Raw genomic sequence first — 19,103 nt, 5'->3', positions numbered from 1 at the left:
TCCGGTGGAAAATGCCCTCCTCGTAAAGAGTGATGTGATCTAGACAAGTGAAAAGTTGCTATATTTCAGCACCTTTTGAGCATTAGTGCTTGATTGAACAGACAGTTGGATTGTAACAGCGACTAATCAGCCCCACTAAATGTCATCAGCCGAGATGGACCAGCTGCTACAGGCCAAGACGTTGGCCATGCACAATAACCCGACGGAAATGCTGCCCAAGGTCCTCGAGACCACGGCGTCCATGTATCACAACGGCAACCTCAGCAAGCTGAGGTTGCCCCTAGCCAAGTTCTTCACACAGTTGGTTCTGGACGTGGTGTCCGTGGATTCGCCGATCGCAAACACGGAGAGACCGTTCATTGCGGTGCAATACCTTCCACTGCTGCTTGCCATGGCGCAGTCCACCGCGGACGTGCTGGTGTACAAGAACGTCGTACTCATTATGTGTGCCTCGTATCCACTGGTGCTGGATTTGGTTGCCAAGACTTCCAACCAGGAGATGTTTGATCAGCTGTGTGCGCTGAAGGGGTTCGTGCTTTCGCACTGGAGAACCGCGTACCCTTCACGTGCTGCCGCGATTGACGACGAGAGCGATGTCGAACAGTGGCTGGTGCAGATCGACCAGAACATAGGTGTGAAACTAGCCACCATCAAATTCATGTCCGAGGTCGTGCTGGTGCAGACCAAGTCCTCCAGCGGCAACGAGATCAACTCATCTACCATTCCCGACAATCACCCGGTGTTGAACAGGTCAGCCCTGGAGAGCGAGGCCAAGAGGCTTCTGGACGTGCTGTTGAACTACCTCACTGAGGAGCAGTACATGATCTCGCCCGTTTTCATTGGCATCATCAACTCTTTAGCCTTCGTCATCAAGAAAAGACCGCAGACGACAATGAGGATTCTTTCCGGGCTCTTGCGTTTCAACGTGGACGGCAAATACCCGCTAGAGGGCAAGTCAGATCTGAACTATAGGCTGTCCAAGAGATTTGTTGAAAGAGCGTACAAGAATTTCGTGCAATTCGGGCTGAAAAACCAAATTATCACCAAGTCCCTGTCATCCGGATCGGGCTCGTCGATCTATTCCAAGCTGACCAAGATCTCCCAGACATTACACGTGATTGGCGAGGAAACCAAGAGCAAGGGAATCCTAAACTTCGATCCGTCCAAGGGCAACAGCAAGAAGACATTGCCCAAGCAAGACAAACTGAAGTACATTTCGATGTGGAAAAGACAACTATCCGCACTACAGTCCACCGTGGGCGTGGCCCAGAAGGCTGCTCCGCCCGTTCCTGCTACTACACCAGCGGACTCCACTGAGAACATGCTTGATCAATTAAAAATCTTGCAGAAATACACCCTCAACAAGGCTTCACATCAGGGCAATACTTTCTTCAACAGCTCACCCAAGCCGATCAGCAACACTTACTCGTCGGTATACTCGCTCATGAACAGTTCAAACTCCAACCAAGATGTGACCCAGCTGCCCAATGACATACTGGTCAGGCTGTCCACGGAGGCCATCTTGCAAATGGACACCGCACGGCTGATTACAGGGCTGTCCATCGTCGCTTCGAGGTACACGGACTTGATGAACACATATGCCAATTCCGTACCGTCCTCGTCGTCATCGAAGAGGAAGTCAGACGATGATGACGACGACGATAACAATAACGACGACGATGGAGACGACGACGACCCAATGGACGGTAGCAAGAAAATCAAAATACAGGCGGAAGACATAGGTGCGGAGCCTGAAGAACCAGAAGACGACGACCGAATGCAGAAGATGCTGCAACAGGAGGAAATCGCCCAAGAGAACGCAGGTGACGCCAACCAACCCAACCCGGCTACGAAGGAGGTCGCACCGCCTTTTGAGCCCGAATCCTTGACACAGGACGAAAAGCTAAAGTATCTAACGAGGCTGACCACGAAACTGTTTGAACTGTCCAGCCGCCTGGACACCACCCCGGTGAAGTCTCCATCCTCGTCCCCCATACTGCTGGACGACGACGACTCTTCCTCGTGGCTGCACGTCCTGATAAGACTAGTGACGAGAGGCATTGCAGCACAAGAAGCCAGTGATCTAGTCCGTGAGGAACTGCTCAACTTTTTCGTCCAGGACTTCGAACAACGGGTCAGTCTGATCATCGAATGGCTCAACGAAGAATGGTTCTTCCAAACTTCACTGCGCCAAGACCCAACCAACTACAACAACTGGTCCTTGAGAATTCTCGAGTCGCTGGGGCCATTCCTTGAAAACAAACACAGACGATTCTTCATCAGACTCATGAGCGAATTGCCCAGCCTTCACTGCGGCCACCTCGACGCCCTGAAACCCATATGCCTGGACCCGGCAAGAAGCTCTCTCGGATTCCAAACGCTCAAGTTTCTGATCATGTTCAGACCTCCAGTGCAGGGCATTGTCCGCGACCTGCTGTACCAGCTCAAGCAAGAAGACGAGGGCCTACACAAACAATGCGATTCTCTGCTTGACAGACTACAATGACCGCCACCACCGCACCATATATACACACACACACACACACACATATATATACACTTGTCTACATATGCAATAATCCATGTCTTTTCCACCTTATCGTCGTTATTTTGACAATTCCGTAAGGAGTCACCAAGCGGCGGAGTCACTTTTCCCAACTCGTTCTTCTATATATACAGGCCACCAAGCTAGAAGTAGAGGATAACAAGAAAGTCCACTGGAAGGCGTACCACACTGACAATGCTACGCACTACTAGACTATGGAGCAACCGCATGCCCGCCGTGGGGAAGCTGTTTTTGAGAAACAGCTCCAGCAATGCCCTGAACAAGAACAAGTTGCCCTTTTTGCACTCATCCCAGGGGCCTCAGGCTGTGAGATACACTGCCCAACATGAGTGGATAGCTGTGCACCAGGACAAGACAGCCTTTGTCGGAATCACAAAGTACGCAACAGACGCCCTGGGGGACGCTACCTACGTTGAGCTGCCAGAGGTGGGCACCGAGATCGCCCAAGGTGAGTCGCTAGGGTCCATCGAGTCCGTCAAGTCGTCCTCTGAGATATACCAGCCTGCTGACGGTACTGTAGAGGAGATTAACACTCATCTCGAGGAGAATCCAGGCGTGGTGAACGAAGATCCCATGGGTGATGGCTGGCTGGTCAAGATGAAACTGGGCGAGAACGTCAATGTGGAACAGGTCGAAGGCCTGATGTCCCTAGAGCAGTACGAAAAGACACTGGTCCATGACGACTGAGCGGGGCTTATACGTACGTAAGATACTTAACTATGTAGGAGAAATAAAATAACACACATACTTATTTATTCTATTTTGCCTTGGACCCATACTCCTGTGGGGTCTTCAGTGACAATTGCAGGGCATGGATGCCGTTCGTCTGCGCCATCTCGTCTTGCAGGAGGGAGTAAACCATGCGGTGGCGTTGTGGTAGCTTCAAGCCTTCGAACTTCTTGCTGATCATCTCAATGCGGAAGTGGGTTTCTGCAGAGGCATTCCCCTGCATGCCAGCATGGCCCTTGTGCTTGTACGAGTCGTTGTATAGTCCAAACGCAAAGTTCTTGTAGTCTGGAAACCCACGTTCCAGTCTCTTCAGGATGGCTTGTGCCATGGGACCCTCCGTGCTCATTGCTCGCCTGAACATTACTCTTCTTTTCTGCTCTCTTTTGCTGCTATTGCTGCCAATCTCTTTTTGATTTGTCATTTCCGGAACATACAAGTTTCTTCATGTAAGAGACCATACAAGCGAAAAGGGAAGACACAGCAGTAGTAATCAAGCTCCCTCACACCATGCTACGCTCTAGATTGGTAAAAAGTACGTATTGGTCACGGGTCCTGGCGGGTCCCAGACTCTGGTACTCCACACAGATGGCAATGACCCGAGAAGAGAAGATGATCACGGATAAACTACAACTGGAACTGGAGCCTGAAGTGTGTAGAGTGCAAGACGTTTCCGGTGGCTGCGGATCCATGTTTGCCATCAGCGTAACAAGCAAGAAGTTCAATGGGCTGAGTCTCATCAAGCAACACCAACTGGTGAACCGGATCCTGAAAGACGATATTTCCAGATGGCATGGCCTGCAACTAACCACTAGGAAGCCAAGTGCGAAGGATTCGACACCGTCATGAACAGTCTTTTGGAACAAAAAAAGCCCATGTAAGTATCCCCTGTAGTTCAGCCTTGTTTCTTTCTGTGTATATTCTTTACATATGTATTTATTATTTTAATCGAAATCGCGAAATTTCACATTAGCAACACTGATATGGAAAAGGTAAGCAAAGAACAAAACACAAATCATAGCCTCATGGTGCATCGGAGGGTCATTGGTGGCAGACGTCTGCACAGTAATGATAACAATGACGACGACGACGACGACAGCGAGTTCACAAACTCGATGGATTCCGGAATGTCTATCCCATCGTTTAGGGACTCTGTGACCACTAGGTCATCTCACAACGATCCCTTGAAGCCCGTCATGGTTAACGACCCCAACAGGGTCAAGAGTTTGGAGAAGGAGCTGACCAGTGCCAAAATTAAGATCCAAGTTCTCTATGAATACATTCGCAAAGTATCTAACAAGGATTCCAATTCACCATCGATGACCACCGACACCGAGTTTAAAAATTCCTTGATCGAGGACCTGAATGCGCAAATAAATGAGTTAAAGCAAGCTCTAGAGGCAAGGGAGGTCGAGTACCAAGATACGCTGCAATTCGTGCAAGAAAATTTGGAAAATTCTGAGAGCATTGTCAGTACCATCAATCACATACTGTCCTTCATATTGACTCATTTTGATGACCAAGGCGGAAATGCACATGTTTTGGATAATGGAGAGAGGGAGAATTTGGACGAAACATTGAAATTGAGCTCAGATTATGTACTTGAGAAGATGGATACTTTATCCAAATTCATTATCAAGTTCTTGCAGAGCTTTTTGCATCCGAAAGCTCAAGCGCAACCAGAAGAGGTCGAAGAGAGAATTCGCTCCTTAGCTCAATCTTCACCTGCAAGAATACGGTTCCAAAGCCAGGACTCATCAACAAGTAAGCGACATGATGTTGATGATCGACGCCAGGATGAGAGTAATGCTGAAATTAACAACATTGAAACAGAAAATGTGATGGCCAACAGTACTTCTTTACCCATTTTGAATAGCGAGTCCCGTTTCGAGAAGACTCTCGATACTCAATTGGAAATTGTCATTGAAAATTTGCACAAGGAATATGACCAGTTTATAAATTCCATAAGATTAAAGTTTGAAAAATCACAAAAGCTAGAAAAGCTAATAGCATCTAAGCTGAAAGAACAATCTCATCTGCTTAATTCCTTAGATTTGAAAGAAAATTCTAATACCACCATAGAAAAGCAAGATCTTTTGATATCTCAGTTGAAAAAAAAGATTGAATCACAGCTTGTAATGAAAGATGAATTTGAAAATTTGAGGAAAAATTTCAGTAAAATGGAACAGAATGAAAAAGTACTAACCAAAGAACTGGAAACTTTGACAAAAATCAATAAATCAAAGGAAGATAATTGGGATGGCTACATAAATGACTTAGAAAAGCAACTCAACGATCTTCAAATCGGTAAATCTGAGGAGTTCCAAATAGTACAAAGCCAATTAGATAAACTGGATTTAGAAAATTATCAATTGAAGAATCAATTGAATAATTTGGACGGCAAAAATTTGATACTATCGCAGTATGAAACTAATTTCATCAAATTTAATCAGAATCTCTTACTGCACCTCAACAGCGTTTTCCGCATCCTACAGAAAATCTTACAAGAAAGCTCTATAGTCCAATTTGACAGGAAAATAAAATCAATTAAATCAGCACCAAATGCGTTGAAAAATTTGAATGTGATTCAGCCAAAACTTGAATCACTGTACACTTTTATAGAGACTGCCCTAGAGTCCATAATAGATTCGTATATGTCTTCATTAATTGCCATGGAATCTCCGGAACAGCAGCAACAACAAAGGAATGAAGTAACTGCAACCTCGAACAAAGAATTGAGTTTACGAATAGAGGAATTACAAAGAAGATGGATTTCCGAAAGAGAAAGACGGAAACTAGATGCAAACGCTTCAGAGGCCCGAATCAGAGCTTTAGAACAAGAAAATGAGGCGCTAAGGTTAAAACTTTTCAATTTATCAGTCAATAATTCTTAAATAACATACGTATATTCAATTCAACCCTCTTTCACTCTCAAATAGGCCGCTTAATAATCATTCTTAAGTGTCCATCATTTTATCATAATGGGTTTTGCTTTCGAAACCAAAAATGAAATTTGAACATCGACCAAATAAAAAGCAAAAACAAGAACAGAACAACCACTAGATAGCAGTTGAACGAACGATCTGTAATGACTAAAGAAACAATCCGAGTGGTGATTTGCGGAGATGAAGGGGTTGGGAAATCCAGTCTGGTCGTGTCCCTAACAAAAGCTGAGTTCATGCCAACTATACAAGATGTCTTGCCCCCCATTAGTATTCCAAGAGATTTTTCGTCATTGCCTTCATATTCCCCAAGGAACACAGTACTCATAGACACGTCTGATTCAGACCTCATAGTCTTGGATCATGAACTGAAATCTGCTGATGTAATTTGGCTTGTGTATTGCGATCACGAATCCTACGACCATGTTTCCCTTTTCTGGTTACCTCATTTCAGATCCTTGGGTTTAAACATCCCTGTCATTCTGTGCAAAAACAAGTGTGATTCCATATCGGATGCCAATGCCAATGCAATGATGGCGCCAGCCAATAGCGACGATATTGATACCAAAGTGGAAGATGAAGAATTTATTCCAATTTTAATGGAATTTAAGGAAATTGATACCTGCATTAAAACAAGTGCCAAGACTCAATTTGATCTCAACCAGGCCTTTTATCTCTGCCAAAGGGCTATAACCCATCCAATTTCGCCCTTGTTCGATGCCATGATAGGTGAATTGAAACCATTGGCTGTCATGGCTCTGAAAAGAATTTTCCTCTTGAGTGATTTGAACCAGGATTCATATTTGGATGACGGCGAGATCCTGGGTTTGCAAAAAAAATGCTTCAATAAAAGTATTGATGTCAACGAATTAAATTTTATCAAAGATTTGCTTTCTGATATTTCTAAGCACGATCAACAGTACGCCAACCGTAAATTGTACGTGGCGGGAAAGGGCATCACCAAGGATGGGTTTCTTGTACTGAATAAAATATACGCGGAACGAGGAAGACATGAGACTATGTGGGCTATACTAAGGACCTTCCATTACACGGATTCCTTGTGTATTAATGATAAAATTCTTCACCCGAGACTCGTTGTTCCTGACACTTCCAGTGTGGAACTAAGCCCCAAAGGGTACAGATTTCTTGTAGATATTTTCCTAAAGTTTGATACCGATAATGATGGTGGTTTGAATAATCAAGAATTACATCGTCTCTTCAAGTGCACACCGGGACTACCTGAATCGTGGACTTCAACAAATTTCCCCTTCTCCACCGTGGTGAACAATAAGAGCTGCATCACGTTACAAGGTTGGTTGGCACAATGGAGCATGACAACCTTCTTGAACTATAGTACGACCACCGCATACCTAGTGTATTTTGGCTTCCAGGAAGATGCAAGGCTGGCTTTACAAGTGACCAAGCCAAGGAAAATGAGACGCCGTTCGGGAAAACTTTATAGATCCATTGTCAACGACAGGAAAGTGTTCAATTGCTTTGTTATTGGGAAGCCTTGTTGCGGCAAAAGTTCTTTACTGGAAGCCTTCCTGGGCAGATCGTTCTCAGAGGAGTATTCTCCAACGATCAAGCCAAGAATTGCCGTCAACAGCTTGGAATTAAAAGGTGGGAAGCAGTACTATTTGATTTTGCAAGAACTGGGTGAGCAAGAGTATGCCATACTAGAGAACAAGGATAAATTAAAGGAATGTGACGTGATATGCCTGACTTACGACTCCAGCGACCCAGAATCGTTCTCTTACTTGGTTTCCCTTCTGGACAAATTCGCCCATTTACAAGATCTTCCCTTAGTATTTGTAGCCTCTAAGGCAGACCTAGACAAACAGCAACAACGATGTCATGTCCAACCTGATGAACTAGCAGATGAGCTCTTTGTGAACCACCCATTGCACATATCCTCGAGGTGGCTAAGTTCACTGAACGAACTGTTCATAAAAATCACAGAAGCTGCTCTAGATCCAGGTAAAAACACCCCAGGATTACCGGAAGAAGCCGCGACAAAAGATGTCGATTACAGGCAAACAGCTCTGATTCTTGGGTCTACTGTCGGTTTCATAGCACTCTGCTCTTTTACGCTGATGAAACTGTTCAAGCCATCAAAGTTTCACAAATAATTGATGCCCACGCTTCTATACTATAGGAAAAAAGGTTAATAATGCTGCATTATTATAGCGGCTTTGAGGCGGAGATACTTCACAAGGCCGTTTTTTCCTTTCTGTGAAAAATTCCAATTTATAAGGAGAATCTATAAGGACTAGAGAGATCGCAAAACTCATTTACGGCTACAACAAAGCCAGAAATAATCAACAAAAATGGCATCCCATCAACCCGGCAAGTGTTGCTTCGAAGGTGTTTATCATGAGGGGTCTCCCAGGGGTTATCATGAAGAAATTTTCGGTTTAGATACGTACGTAACAGGGACTGCGTCACCGAAGGATAAAGTTATTGTTATTATGACAGATGTGTATGGTAACAGGTTCAATAACGTTCTACTAACAGCCGATCAGTTTGCAGATGCTGGGTACAAGGTCTTTATTCCCGATATCCTATTTAGTAATGCTATATCATCAGATAAACCAATTGATCGCAACGCCTGGTTTCAAAAGCACTCTCCTGAGGTCACCAAGAAAATTGTTGATGGATTCATGAAGCTGCTAAACCTTGAATTCGATCCGAAGTTTATTGGTGTTGTTGGTTATTGTTTTGGTGCCAAATTTGCCATTCAACACATTAATCCCAAGGGAGGTCTTGCCAATGCCGCAGCTATTGCGCATCCCTCTTTTATTAGCATCGAAGAAATTGAGGCGATTGGTAGCGAGAAACCACTATTGATTTCAGCGGCTGAAGAAGACCATATTTTTCCAGCGGACTTGAGGCACTTGACTGAAGAAAAACTAAAGGATATCCATGCTATTTATCAATTGGACCTCTTCAGTGGTGTCGCCCACGGATTTGCTGCAAGAGGTGATATCTCCAATCCAGCTGTAAAATATGCGAAGAGGAAGGTCTTGCTTGATCAAATTTATTGGTTCGACCATTTTTCAAAGGTTTGAAAAGGAAGAGCCGTTCTTGCTTGAACCGGTACATTTATATATTTAGTTGTAGGAGTTTATATTCTCGGTCAGTATCATAAATTCGTGGCTATATAAAATTAATTAATTGATGAAATGAATAGATAGGGGTTTACAAAATAAGATGATTCAAGCGAAATCATTACCAAATAAAAAGTCATAATCGAATAAATCCAAACCGCCAAAATATCCTGGAAAAGGGGTGTTATTTGCTTGACCTCTATCAAATCCATTCGGAAGTTGTGATCCAGATGAATTATCGACCATTGGTGTAGCATTGATTGAATTATTAAGGCTATTTATCCCGGTCATTGGCGTTTGTTCCTTTGAACCATCTGGTAAGGGACCTTGCTGTAAACCGGTATGATAGTCCATATTTTGATTAACTGGGGCAGCTGATGATAATTTTTCTAAATTATCCAAAGACGAACTCCATGTCTGAGGAATGATGGGATTTCCAAACGATTCACCGTTGATTATGTCAATAGTATTTACAGGCGGCTTCAACCCTGAAGAAATTTGAATTTCTTTCTTGATACTTTGATTCATCTCATCTATGTCTTCTATATCGAAATTCGCAACATGGTTTCCTGCCATCAATTCCTCCAACAGTCGATCCTTCTTGTCTAGTTTGACACCCAAGGTAATGCTCAGTGTCTTGATTATTCTTGAATGCAATTGCTCCATTTGGATCATCGCAAATATACCATGCCATAATTCACCCTTTCTCATTCTCTGAACAATGACATCAAATAACGCTAACATCTTGAAAACGGGGAAGTACGTGAATCTTAAATGTTCCGAAGCAGAGCAATATATACCTTCTAAAACAGACTCAAGATCTCTCTGTAGCGAACTGAATTTTTCAACTTTGGCGTTTAATTTCTTTATTTTTGGGTCTGTTGTTTCTGATAGCTTTTGTATTTCAGAATATATCATATAGATAGCTAAACCTATTCTTAGAATGATCCCCAATAGGCTAAAAATTGTGCTGGATAGTGCCAACTGAATGAACTTCGTAACATTGAAACTGGTTAGGGAGGAGATTGCATGGCGATATTCTCCATTGAAAAACTTATTGAAATAATTGATTAGTGATAGAGCATCCATACAACTAACCATGAAGTACCTCTTATAGAATGGAAAGATTTTCTTATCTTTAGTGATTAATGATTCAAAATGTAAAAATATAGCCATCGAGGTTCTGAGCATCAGTAATTTATTCATTATCCGACTGTGAAATGAAGAAGAATTCTCTGAAGACAACAAGTTCATTTCTGAAATCACGTCAGCATCGTCAAGTTCTGATTCATCTTGTGCAACACTTTTTAGTGGCACTATGGGGAAGTTCTCCTCCACAAAAATTTCAATTTTTTCCCTTATAAATTCAATTGAATGCAAATGAAAGCTTCCATAGTAAGTCATTGTTAAATTATCCAAATCTGACAGTAGCAACGCCATTTGGGCTCTCTTAAATGTAAACTCATGAACTCTCAGCAGTTTATCATTATCGAGATCGCTTAGATCACTTTTGACTCTGTTCATATACACTGTCAAAGAATCAGGATCTTTAATATTCAAAAATAATGCCATTAATGAAATTGGTGAGACTGAATGTCTGCCCTTGAGGCTAGCTTCAAACGAGCAAACTGTGACGATACTCAACCACAGTATTCTTCTATGGTTCAATGTTCTTTTGTCTGACGTTGATGGTGAAATCAATTGGGGAAAATCAGAAGGATCTCTATGAAGGCCTATTGAGGTAGAAAGCATCATTATTAAACTACTGATAACATCAGTAGGATGTTCAAGAAAAAAATCGCCCTCTTCAGGCGAAAAGGCGAAAAATGACCAAATGTATAGTAAACATGATATGATATTTTCATTGGCACATGCGCACCAGTTTTCCGACGCCAAACACCTTTGACTTAATAGAATAAAGTCATTCGGTATTGGGTATTTGTCGATTATTTCCTTTGATAAATAAAAACTTGAATCCGCGGTTTTATGATCTGAAAACCTTATTGACATGTATGATAATTTTAGGATGACCAGCAATATACTCAAGTTTTCCACTTTGGATCTCAAATGTGTACTACCCATACGTATTTTCACCCTGGAAGGGTCATTTCCATCGGGGAAAATTGTTTGACTTAGAGATTCTTCGAAAATCTCCAGCTCAACGAACGGCAAACTTGGATAAACGTATTCGTAGAAATGGTTCTTGTAGCATTCGATGATTTCATAGGATGGCAGAATGGCTTCACATTCAGTAATCAAACTTTTCAACAAATCCGAATATTCGCCACCTTGAGGGCAATGATCTTCCAGATACTGGTGACCAACGGAGTTATACAACATGGATAGCAGCATACCGATTTTCAGGTTTCTATTGGAATTTGTGTTCTGTAATATCCTATCAGTAAATTCATTAACACGGTTCTTTTCATCATCCGTTTGGCATTGTCTGATAAGCATTTCCTTCAATTTCAAAAGATTATTTGCTACACTAGGTTGAGCTCTCGTGATGTTCGCATTTGCCGTCAGTGCCGGTATCATCGTGTTCTTTGAAGTGTCAAGGAACACTGAAGTGACCAACATTTTTAGAAAACAGTCCTGTATTATGATGTAGTTTTCGGATAAAGGCTTAACTTCTCTTTTCATAACCTTGCTCATAATCATGGTAGGATGACTCCTGTACAGGTTGATTTCGATATCACTCTCATCAGTGTTTGAGTCCTCTTCAACGTCTGGTTCGTATAGGTTTTCCATTTTGTGTAGTTTCTTGGTGCCAGGACTCCCCGCGTTCGTATGGGTCGGACTTGCCGATCTCTTGCCCGACTCACTCATCTCTCTTTCCGTTAACAGCTTCATCGCCTTATCTTTCCAGTAATGCATATCCTTTTCCAGCCTCGATATAATGGCATCTTTACTGGGGATTCGGGGTGCCGGTTGCTTCGATACATCATAAACACATTTCAGCCCATGCTTGATGCATCGACCACATTCAGGTTTTTCTCTATCACACTTCGTTTTTGACTTTCTACAAGCCTGACACACAAATGATATTCTGTTTCTTTTCCTATTATGTGTTTCGGAGTTCTCGGGGGCAGGCGATGTGCTTGAGTGCTCAGCTTCCAATCCGGGCGTAGCATTATTAAAGCCTAAGAAAAACGGCTCCGAATAAGGCTTACTAGTACTGTCCTCACCATTTCCATTACGCCGAGCTTGTTGCGTACTATTCTCGATCATGACTTACGCAACCTAACCTTTTATCAACCTGTTTCTCATACAAATTAACCAACAGTAAATCCCTTCTGGAGGGTCTGTTTTATTTTCTACACGTCAAAAAAAGATGTCAGAAAAAAGCGGCAGTTGCGCTCATTTAAGGAAGCAAAGCCAAATCAGAATGCACATTTAAGGTTTTTATCGCTGAAATATGTGTGGTGTTAGGATGTAATGAGGATAATACACTTCAACTTGAGCGGTTTTTTTTGAGAATATATAGTGAGGTATATTGGTGGCTTTGTGTTTTATATAATGTTGTTACATGTGAGTATACACTGGATTACAAGTATGGATTGGTATTACGGCCGCTGTTGCTGTTACCGTTGTTGTTAAAATGCGAATATGATTGATTGGAATTCCCCACATAAAGACTTGATTCGGGCTTCCTTAAACTGGACGCACTCATGTTATTCGGCACCAGATTGGTGTGAGACGCGGATGAGACACGTTGGTATTGTGGAGATAGGAAGCCGCCACCCGTGCCCATAACAGCAGATGCGGGTTGGACGGGTTGCTCCGTTACTTCCGAGGCGTCGAAGGGTGAGGAATTCTGTTTGAAAGAGGATGAACTGGTCTCGTCATCAAACAGTCTAGATGTATTCGTGGTAGTATTCGCATTTTTGCCGAATGTATCATCACCGAATGTTTTTTCTTGCTCATTTTCATTGGTGTCCATGACGGCTTTCCTCAATTCGAACAACTCGGAATCATTTTTGTTTTCGCCATCGTAATCGTTTTGAATCTTGGGGATGAAAGACACACGGTCATCTTTCATTGGCTGGTAACGAACATCTGGGTTTCTGTGCAGCAACGCCAAGGTGCAGGTGACAATAGTGAATAATAGTAGAAATAGAGCGAACACTGCATTCAGAACGAACAGAATGACCGCCATTATAGACGATACCACTGCGGGTTGCTTGAACAAATTGCTGAAGAACAAAAAGAAAAATGCGTTTATCAAATTGACCAGATGGATGGCAATATTGAAAACGTTGGTCCTCTTGTCCAAATAGGGTCTGATCCAGCACAGACAAACGAAGTACGCCAATTCAATGACGAAAATGATCATCGCTTGCGCCTTACCTTGGTTTTGTAGAACAGCAACAAACAGCGATCTCAAAAACGCATAGCTTAGGAAGGGTAAAAGCCACCAAAACTTGTCGGCTTTGAATTGCACGTATAAGAACCCGAACTTGTTCAGAAAATAGGTATCACTGTAAAGCAGATATGCAGGGTTCTTGTACAATCTCAAAGATTCTCTTCCCTTGATGAAAACCCTTGTAGTTCCGTAAACCAAAAGCCCTGTCACGACCAATAGGATTATCACCGCGTCGACAACAACAGCTGGAGAGTTGACCTGGGTGAACTCCCAAATGGCCAAAAGCGAAACCTGAGGGAACGCGATGATGGCCAACCTGAAAAGAGTACCTTTGATGATGCTGCCCCAGTTTTTCCTGTACTGGAAGAAATTGGAGGTCTCTTTCAAGATTCTTGCTCTTGTCAGGACTTCCAGCAGAGCCTTGAAGAAGATCAAAGACACAACAACAACAAAGAGGAAGAAAAGGAAAAACACAATACCCGTCAAGAAGAAATTGGACAGTTCGATGTTGGCCAAGTATGCGACTCTTTCTATACCTCTCAGCACGAGGATCTTGGTCGAGTAATTACTGGGGTCCTTCTCAGAGGTGGTGTACAGATTCGAGTCGTCCAAGATGCTGTCGAAATTGTAATCGCTCGACGAGGCCATAGAGATGGCACGCTTTTGCACGCTGATGGACAGGACGTCCTTGTTGGCCACCACGACGTTGGAGACTCCATTCGTGGCTTGCACGTACCAATCGAAGATCTTCTGCATGAATCCCGCGTTGATGATGCCCATAGACCACTGGAAATTTTGCGTCCATGCGGCAGCAATGGGTGGAACTCTTGAGACACCCATCATTGCGGTGATGGCCAGATTTTGGAAATAGATGAACAACGAGATGGAGTTCGACGCGATGTGGGCAGCCGTGGCAGAATAACCGATCACGGATACAAACCCGGACGTAAGCACACCCACACCGGAGATAGCAGCGATGGGCCAAGCCGCGTACTTGGTCTGCACTGTCTTCCCGTTACTCAAGATAGCCTGCACACAGGCGAGGGGGGTTTCGAAATCCGTATCATTCTGGGCGTATGCCACCACGCGGACCTGGGCATCCAAGTCTGGAATCGTGTAAGCAATGCCGGGGAACTGCTTGGTGATGGAAGAGTCGATCTCGTACGTAGACATGACATCGATACGGCCAGCGCTTAGGGGGCAAAGCGACGCCTGGCCCAAGGAACAAAGGTCAAACGTCTTGTCCAGGACTTTGAGTCCGTAAGTGAGCAGCTCCGCTTTCACGGTAACGTTGCCGTTAAGCGTCGTGGTAGCGTCTATATCAAAGATGACAGTATTATTATCAGGGTAGAATTTCACGTCAAAGAAAGACGCCGTTAACTGCGAATTATCCATGCACGTTAGCAAAGAGGTGGTCTGCAAATGCTTTGCCGACGCAGGAGTGGTGCCGCTCGTGTCGGCGGAGCGTGCTGTGCTGCAGCACAGCACGAGACACGCTAAAACGCACCTCACAAAGGTGTTCAGAATGATCATAGCAATGTAATCTTTATTACGTCAGTATAATCGCGATATAACAGAGAAGAGGATAGTATAGTACACTATAGCGCGATGTAGCACGGTAAATAAAAGGGAGTTGGTTCTAAGGGTATGTACTTTTTCCAAGGATAGCGTTCTATATATATGCCATTACTATATATCCGTGCTGCTACCTACATCTTTCGTGAATATATATCTAATGATTATCTTTTTCCAAGATGGCTGAGTAGTCGCGCGAAAAAAAAAAAAAAAAGCGAGGTTAATTTTAGAAAAGAAAAAAAAGAAAAGGAGCGATGCGAAGTAGTCACGTGAGCTGTACGTCGATAGTGACAACATTGTCACGTGCTAATGTGGCTGTGCGAAAAAAATTTAAGAGATCGTTCCGGACGAAAGGGACGGAATACCCCTCGCGTCTCGCGTCCCCTAAATTGCTCCATTGCGCCGGGGCGTCGAGATGACCGCTCCCCTCAAATTTAGTCACTGCCGTGGCAAGCGACCGAGCGTCATCCATTTTTTTTTTTTCCTTTCTGTTAGTTATCTCGGAGATGCTAAGAAAAAAAAAGGTTGGGGTACGAATTGCCGCCCAGCCTCCTAATGCCCATTTGTTCAACAGATATTGGGGTTGGGGTATACAACTCTTTCGGTGGCAAATAGTTCTCCCTTCATTTTGTATATAACTGGGCGGCTATTCTGAGCAGATTTTCGCTTTTAAACTCCTCCCTTGTTGTTTTAGTATCATATAGTTCTTGTTTACTCTAATTGTAACAATAAGCACAACAAGGATACCAAGAATAACAAGAAAAGACACTGCCTACTACTGTGTTATGTCCCCTTCTGCCGTACAATCTTCAAAGCCACAAGAACAGTCGAATACAATTGACGACTTGAAAGCTCACATGTCCCAGTCTACCTCTGCCGCGCAGCAGAAAAAGGAACACGAGTATGAACATTTGACCTCGGTCAAGATCGTGCCCCAGCGGCCCATTTCCGACAGACTGCAGCCGGAGATCGCTACCCATTACTCTCCACACCTGGACGGGTTGCAGGACTATCAGCGCCTGCACAAGGAGTCCATCGAGGACCCGGCCAAGTTCTTCGGTTCTAAGGCAACGCAGTTCCTCAACTGGTCCAAGCCCTTCGACAAGGTGTTCATCCCGGACCCTGAAACGGGCAGACCCTCATTCCAGAACAATGCCTGGTTTCTCAACGGCCAACTGAACGCCTGTTACAACTGTGTCGATAGGCATGCCTTGAAGACGCCCAACAAGAAGGCCATCATTTTCGAAGCTGACGAGCCGGGGCAAGGCTATTCCATTACCTACAAGCAACTTCTGGAGGAGGTTTGCCAGGTGGCGCAGGTGCTGACGTACTCCATGGGCGTGCGCAAGGGTGACACCGTTGCGGTGTACATGCCCATGGTTCCCGAAGCCATCGTTACCTTGCTCGCCATCACTCGTATCGGCGCCATCCATTCCGTAGTCTTTGCTGGATTCTCTTCCAATTCTTTGAGAGACCGTATCAACGATGGGGACTCCAAAGTCGTCATCACAACCGATGAGTCCAACAGGGGTGGGAAAGTCATTGAAACCAAGAGGATTGTCGATGACGCGCTAAGAGAAACCCCAGGCGTGAGACACGTCTTGGTCTACAAAAAAACCAACAATCCATCCGTCGCCTTCCACGCCCCAAGAGACTTGGATTGGGCCACGGAAAAGAAGAAATACAAGACCTACTACCCATGCACTCCTGTTGACTCCGAGGACCCATTATTCTTGTTGTATACTTCCGGGTCCACGGGTGCCCCCAAGGGTGTCCAGCACTCCACCGCAGGCTACTTGCTGGGCGCTCTACTGACCATGCGTTACACTTTTGACACTCACCAAGAAGACATATTCTTCACCGCGGGAGACATCGGTTGGATTACCGGCCACACCTACGTAGTTTATGGTCCCTTGCTGTATGGTTGTTCCACTTTGGTCTTCGAAGGAACCCCGGCCTATCCTAATTACTCTCGTTACTGGGACATTATTGATACACATAAAGTCACTCAGTTCTACGTTGCCCCCACCGCTTTGCGTTTGTTGAAAAGAGCTGGTGATTCGTACATTGAAAACCATTCCCTAAAGTCTTTGCGCTGCTTGGGCTCTGTCGGTGAGCCAATTGCCGCTGAAGTTTGGGAGTGGTACTCCGAAAAAATAGGTAAGAACGAAATCCCCATTGTAGATACCTACTGGCAAACAGAATCTGGCTCGCACCTGGTCACCCCACTGGCCGGTGGTGTGACACCAATGAAACCTGGTTCCGCCTCGTTCCCTTTCTTCGGTATCGATGCTGTTGTTCTTGACCCTAACACCGGTGAGGAGGTCAACACCTCCCACGCAGAAGGTGTTCTTGCTGTCAAAGCCGCATGGCCATCGTTTGCTAGAACGATTTGGAAGAATCACGACAGATATCTGGATACTTATTTGAATCCTTATCCTGGCTACTACTTCACGGGTGACGGCGCTGCAAAGGATAAGGACGGCTACATCTGGATCTTGGGTCGTGTCGACGATGTGGTAAACGTCTCCGGCCATCGTCTATCGACCGCTGAAATTGAAGCTGCTATCATTGAAGATCCAATCGTGGCCGAATGTGCTGTGGTGGGGTTCAACGACGACTTGACTGGTCAAGCGGTGGCTGCATTTGTGGTCTTGAAGAATAAGTCCAGTTGGTCCACGGCAACAGAAGATGAATTACAAGATATCAAGAAGCATTTGGTCTTCACTGTCAGAAAAGACATTGGTCCATTTGCCGCCCCCAAACTGATCATTTTGGTGGATGACTTGCCCAAGACAAGATCCGGTAAGATTATGAGACGTATTTTGAGAAAAATCCTAGCTGGGGAAAGTGACCAATTAGGTGATGTTTCCACCTTATCGAACCCTGGCATTGTTAGACACTTGATTGATTCAGTCAAATTGTAATGATGATTTTTTTATATTGACGACTTTTCTTTTCCTTTTTTTTTTTCTTTGTGTGCTTTTGTTCTTCCCATAACCAAGCTGCTACCTATTTTTTTTTTTTTCTTATATTTATTTATCATTTACATACCGTTTCAAGAAACTCTTTCTTCTTATTTCAATTACATATTGTGTCAATTAGAACACTCTCAATATCACTGTCAACAACAAAATTCACAAACCTGCCTATGTCTTCGGGGACAACCGCGGTGTCACTGCCATCAGCGCCTGAAAAGTCCTTGGAATTCAAGATGCACTGGAACTTACCTAGCCTTCTTACGCATGACCATAATCCGTCCATGTTATCGCAGAGTATAATCTTGTGTTCGTTCCCTGAGCTGTAAAATGCTTGCTTAATGGCTTCTCTAACTGATCCCTCAGTCTGGCTCATAGGCACCAGCAAAACTACATCTTCCGTGACGTATTCGCTCCAGTCAATAGACAGCCCTTGCAGTGACTTGCTCATTATAACGCATTTACTTTTTCTTGCCTTTTTGTTTTTGGTCGCAGAACCATCCTTCAAAGGCCTTAAGTCATCATCACCGCTTGCGCTCGTTAATTTTTGATAGAAATAGTATGATGTGGCAAGTATTGCCACCGTTGCACCCACTATACCCAGTGCCCTTGATTTGCTCAGCCTTCTGCTTGCTGGTGGTACCATATTGTTATGCGTCCTTCCTTTCCGTATTGGAGGTTCAACTTTAACGTCTATTGCAGTAAGTCATTCCCTTTTTTTTTTTTTTTTTTTTTTTAAATTTATCTTATTTATAATCAACTGATTTGAGGGATCATCCAACTAATCATTATTACGCCGCAAGACCGTTCCAAACAAGTAACCTTTAATTGTGAAGAAGA

General features: G+C 44.0%; 11 protein-coding genes across 11 annotated transcripts; 7 read left to right on the top strand and 4 right to left on the bottom strand.

The window, feature by feature from the left end:
• Positions 1-139: 139 nt before the first annotated feature.
• On the top strand, positions 140-2,506 carry PTA1 (RNA-processing protein PTA1; the record flags this gene model as incomplete). The annotated part of the gene is made up of 1 exon (XM_056228270.1): positions 140-2,506. One exon carries the CDS (start codon positions 140-142, stop codon positions 2,504-2,506), a length of 2,367 nt encoding a protein of 788 aa, XP_056085831.1.
• A 234-nt stretch (positions 2,507-2,740) lies between these two features.
• GCV3 (glycine decarboxylase subunit H) lies at positions 2,741-3,253 on the top strand (the record flags this gene model as incomplete). The annotated part of the gene is made up of 1 exon (XM_056228159.1): positions 2,741-3,253. One exon carries the CDS (start codon positions 2,741-2,743, stop codon positions 3,251-3,253), a length of 513 nt encoding a protein of 170 aa, XP_056085830.1.
• Positions 3,254-3,323: 70 nt separating this feature from the next.
• BOL1 (Bol1p) lies at positions 3,324-3,656 on the bottom strand (the record flags this gene model as incomplete). Its single annotated transcript, XM_056228048.1, has 1 exon — positions 3,324-3,656. One exon carries the CDS (start codon positions 3,654-3,656, stop codon positions 3,324-3,326), a length of 333 nt encoding a protein of 110 aa, XP_056085829.1.
• A 146-nt stretch (positions 3,657-3,802) lies between these two features.
• BOL3 (Bol3p) lies at positions 3,803-4,141 on the top strand (the record flags this gene model as incomplete). Its single annotated transcript, XM_056227936.1, has 1 exon — positions 3,803-4,141. One exon carries the CDS (start codon positions 3,803-3,805, stop codon positions 4,139-4,141), a length of 339 nt encoding a protein of 112 aa, XP_056085828.1.
• Positions 4,142-4,275: 134 nt separating this feature from the next.
• SPC72 (gamma-tubulin complex subunit SPC72) lies at positions 4,276-6,186 on the top strand (the record flags this gene model as incomplete). Its single annotated transcript, XM_056227825.1, has 1 exon — positions 4,276-6,186. The coding sequence occupies one exon, from the start codon at positions 4,276-4,278 to the stop codon at positions 6,184-6,186; it is 1,911 nt and encodes a 636-aa protein (XP_056085827.1).
• Positions 6,187-6,380: 194 nt separating this feature from the next.
• On the top strand, positions 6,381-8,366 carry GEM1 (ERMES complex Ca(2+)-binding regulatory GTPase GEM1; the record flags this gene model as incomplete). The annotated part of the gene is made up of 1 exon (XM_056227714.1): positions 6,381-8,366. The coding sequence occupies one exon, from the start codon at positions 6,381-6,383 to the stop codon at positions 8,364-8,366; it is 1,986 nt and encodes a 661-aa protein (XP_056085826.1).
• Positions 8,367-8,564: 198 nt separating this feature from the next.
• On the top strand, positions 8,565-9,305 carry AIM2 (the record flags this gene model as incomplete). Its single annotated transcript, XM_056227603.1, has 1 exon — positions 8,565-9,305. One exon carries the CDS (start codon positions 8,565-8,567, stop codon positions 9,303-9,305), a length of 741 nt encoding a protein of 246 aa, XP_056085825.1.
• Positions 9,306-9,452: 147 nt separating this feature from the next.
• Positions 9,453-12,575, bottom strand: OAF1 (oleate-activated transcription factor OAF1; the record flags this gene model as incomplete). The annotated part of the gene is made up of 1 exon (XM_056227492.1): positions 9,453-12,575. The coding sequence occupies one exon, from the start codon at positions 12,573-12,575 to the stop codon at positions 9,453-9,455; it is 3,123 nt and encodes a 1,040-aa protein (XP_056085824.1).
• A 316-nt stretch (positions 12,576-12,891) lies between these two features.
• On the bottom strand, positions 12,892-15,243 carry FLC2 (flavin adenine dinucleotide transporter FLC2; the record flags this gene model as incomplete). The annotated part of the gene is made up of 1 exon (XM_056227381.1): positions 12,892-15,243. One exon carries the CDS (start codon positions 15,241-15,243, stop codon positions 12,892-12,894), a length of 2,352 nt encoding a protein of 783 aa, XP_056085823.1.
• Positions 15,244-16,070: 827 nt separating this feature from the next.
• On the top strand, positions 16,071-18,212 carry ACS1 (acetate--CoA ligase 1; the record flags this gene model as incomplete). Its single annotated transcript, XM_056227270.1, has 1 exon — positions 16,071-18,212. One exon carries the CDS (start codon positions 16,071-16,073, stop codon positions 18,210-18,212), a length of 2,142 nt encoding a protein of 713 aa, XP_056085822.1.
• Positions 18,213-18,366: 154 nt separating this feature from the next.
• PEX22 (ubiquitin-protein transferase activating protein PEX22) lies at positions 18,367-18,909 on the bottom strand (the record flags this gene model as incomplete). The annotated part of the gene is made up of 1 exon (XM_056227159.1): positions 18,367-18,909. One exon carries the CDS (start codon positions 18,907-18,909, stop codon positions 18,367-18,369), a length of 543 nt encoding a protein of 180 aa, XP_056085821.1.
• Between the last annotated feature and the right edge of the window lie 194 nt (positions 18,910-19,103).

This window comes from Saccharomyces kudriavzevii (genome assembly GCF_947243775.1).
Source record: "Saccharomyces kudriavzevii IFO 1802 strain IFO1802 genome assembly, chromosome: 1".
NCBI lineage: Eukaryota > Fungi > Ascomycota > Saccharomycetes > Saccharomycetales > Saccharomycetaceae > Saccharomyces > Saccharomyces kudriavzevii.
The sequence above is the reverse complement of the archived record's forward strand: the minus strand, read 5'-3'. Positions and strand labels throughout refer to the sequence as shown.